This window comes from Elephantulus edwardii, unplaced genomic scaffold, assembly GCF_000299155.1.
Source record: "Elephantulus edwardii isolate Elephantulus edwardi_28Jun2011 unplaced genomic scaffold, EleEdw1.0 scaffold00065, whole genome shotgun sequence".
Classification (NCBI taxonomy): Eukaryota; Metazoa; Chordata; class Mammalia; order Macroscelidea; family Macroscelididae; genus Elephantulus; species Elephantulus edwardii.
The window spans coordinates 1,569,965-1,572,792 of NW_006399815.1; the positions used below are offsets into that span (position 1 = coordinate 1,569,965).

The 2,828-nt window shown below is 37.9% G+C and overlaps 1 protein-coding gene across 1 annotated transcript; it reads right to left on the minus strand.

Moving 5' to 3' along the window:
- Positions 1 to 579: 579 nt before the first annotated feature.
- On the minus strand, positions 580 to 987 carry LOC102850992 (40S ribosomal protein S17-like). Its single transcript, XM_006888228.1, has one exon. It carries the CDS (start codon positions 985 to 987, stop codon positions 580 to 582), a length of 408 nt encoding a protein of 135 aa, XP_006888290.1.
- Positions 988 to 2,828: the final 1,841 nt, after the last annotated feature.

A 2,828-nucleotide genomic window follows, 5' to 3' on the forward strand; every position in this document is an offset into this window, starting at 1 on the left:
ACCATGTCAATCCATCAAAGCCATGTCAAAGCCATGAATAAAGGCTTTCTATGTGTTGTTCTCTGTGCCTGTTTTGGTATTGTTCATAGGGTTGCTATATAACTGAACTCTGTTCTATCCTGAGCCAGTCTCACGATCTCAGACACATCTACCCTTATTAGCTACTGTGTCAAATCATCTTCTTTTCCTCTCCTGTGCTGTCCTTCCACCCTTCCAAACATGATGTCCTTCGCCAGGAACTGGTCTCTTCCAGCAACATGCCCAGAGTATGTGAGAGAGAGCTTCAAAATCCTTGCTTGCAAGGAGGAATCTAATTTCACCCTTTCCAGGATAAACCTGTTTGTTCTCTTGGCAGTACATGGTATGTTTAACACTGTTCTCCAGCACCACAACTCAAAGGCTTCAATTGTCCTTCTGTCATCTTTGGTCATCGTCCAGCTCTCTCAGTACCACATATGTTTTATATAATTTTTTTTACTGGGATAGAGGATATATTTTGTACTTGAGACTTATTTTATTTATTTATTTTTTTTTGGTGCGCCCAAATTTATTGAAAATATTACAGCACAGCAAACAGACTCAAACGGCTCCGCGTGGCGTTTTGAAATTCATCCCAACTGTGGGCTGAGTGACCTGGAGGTTGGACAGACTGCCAAAGTCCAAGAGTTTCAGCATTTCCTTAGTATCAGGATCTACTTCAGTGATCTCCTGATCCAGGGCTGAAACCTCTGATACATAATTATCTCTCCTTTCTCTCTCTTCCATCTGCAGCTTAATGGAGATGCCTCTCACAGGCCCTCTCTGAATCCGCTTTATCAGATGTGTGACATAGCCTTCTATCTTGTTCCGGAGTTTCTTGCTGGGAATAATGGCGATCTCCTCGCACACGCGCTTGTTAGTGTGGAAGTCATTACCCAGGCGCGTGTAGTACTTCTCAGTGATAACCCGGGCCGCCTTCTTTACGGTTTTGGTGCGAACGCGGCCCATGTTGGCGGGTCCTTGGTGAAAGAGCGAGACTTATTTTGTTCCCCATTACTTCAAAGCTGTGATCCAAATTTCATGAATGGAATGTAAATAACAAAAAAATAATTTCGTGGCCTTTTCCTATCCTATTCTCTAAAGCCCACCAAGTAAATTGCTTGAAATATAGTTGACCATATATTTCAATGCACATTCAAAACATTCTTTCTCTCTCAAAAAAAAAAAAATAAAATAAAATAAAACAACAACAACCCAACAAAACCCCAAAACCAAACAAACATTTTCTCTCTAAACACGGAAACTTTATCTTTTTAAATTAACAAGTGTTTATTCCATTCACAGGCTTTTGTAATTTGTTTTTAATCATATAAAAATAAAGCAAAAGATTACTAATTTCTGACCTCAACACACATTTTGGTACTCTGATTTTGTGTGATTTTTCTAATGGATAAACTAGAGTTTATTTAACCAGATTCTTTTTTATATGAAAAATACATTGTCTTCTATTGTTAATTCTATTGTTAATTGTTCTATTGTTAATTGAAACTCTAAATCATAACAGTGGAATTTTATATTAGGGAGGTTTATCTAACCTTGCCTTGCCTTGCACCCCTCCCACATATATTAGATAGTATTGAGTCTTCGGTCTGGCATTAGCAAGTGGGACATTAAGGTCAATTCTAATATATACCTGGCCCAAAGCAATGGACATTCTAAAATTCTACTAACATAATTTGTGTTCTTTCAGTGATTCAGGGTTTTGCAGACAGAGCAGCATGCTCATTAAAAAAGCAACCATTATTCTGCAGAAGTCAGGCAGGTTATTAGAAGCTTGAATAGAGAAAATGTCGAAGTCAATTATTAGGAGCTGAACACCTGAAATATGCAGCTACACCTTTCTATATATTTGTGCAAGAATAAAGGAACTTAGTTTCTGAAGTTAATAAACTTTAAAATAAATCCACCTATTTTTCTTTATGTCATTCATAATTTAACAACTGTCTTATTTGAAGAGGACTTGAAACACATATTGATGAAGATCAAAGAGTACAACCTTCAGTATAGATTACACCTCAACATAAGAAGAACAAAAATGTTCATAACTGAACCAATAAGTAGCATCATGATAAATGGAGAAAAGATTGAAGTTGTCAAGGGTTTTGCATTACTTTGATCAACCATCAACAACTATGGAAGTAGCAGTCAAAAAATCAAATGACTTTGTGCAGATCTGCTATAAAGAACCTCTTAAAAGCAAAAAGAGCTAAGATGTTATTTTGAGGACTAAGGTGTGCTTGATTCAAGTTATAGTTTCAATTGCTTCATAAGCATGAGAATTAATAAAGAAAATGAAAAAGCCAGATGTATTTGAATTGTGGTATTGTACTGAATGTGTGACAACGGTGAGACTACAACTATCTAATACACTTTGGTCATATTATCAGGAGGGACCAGTTTTTGGAAAAAGAAATATGCTTGGTAAAGCAAAGAGTGAGAGAAAGGGAGACTTTAAAGGAAATAGATTGACACAGTGGCTACAACAATGGTTGTGAATATAGCAAATGACGTGAGAATGGTGTAAGACTGAGCAATGTATTGTTCTATTGCACACCAACTCTGTAAATCACTTGGAGGACCTTGCTCAAACCTCTGCTGTCTCAGTGTGCTCACGATGGGGGTCCTAACTCAAATTCCTGCTGTCTGTTTCTTACCCAATGGTTTTCTCAGTGTTCCCTGCCTGGTGGCACTTACGCAGGTGCCTTCACACAATAGCCTCTGCTCCAGCAGGGTCCTAGATCCAACGGGATCCAAAAAGTCAAGGTCAAATTCCCACCCACTAGCCTCTA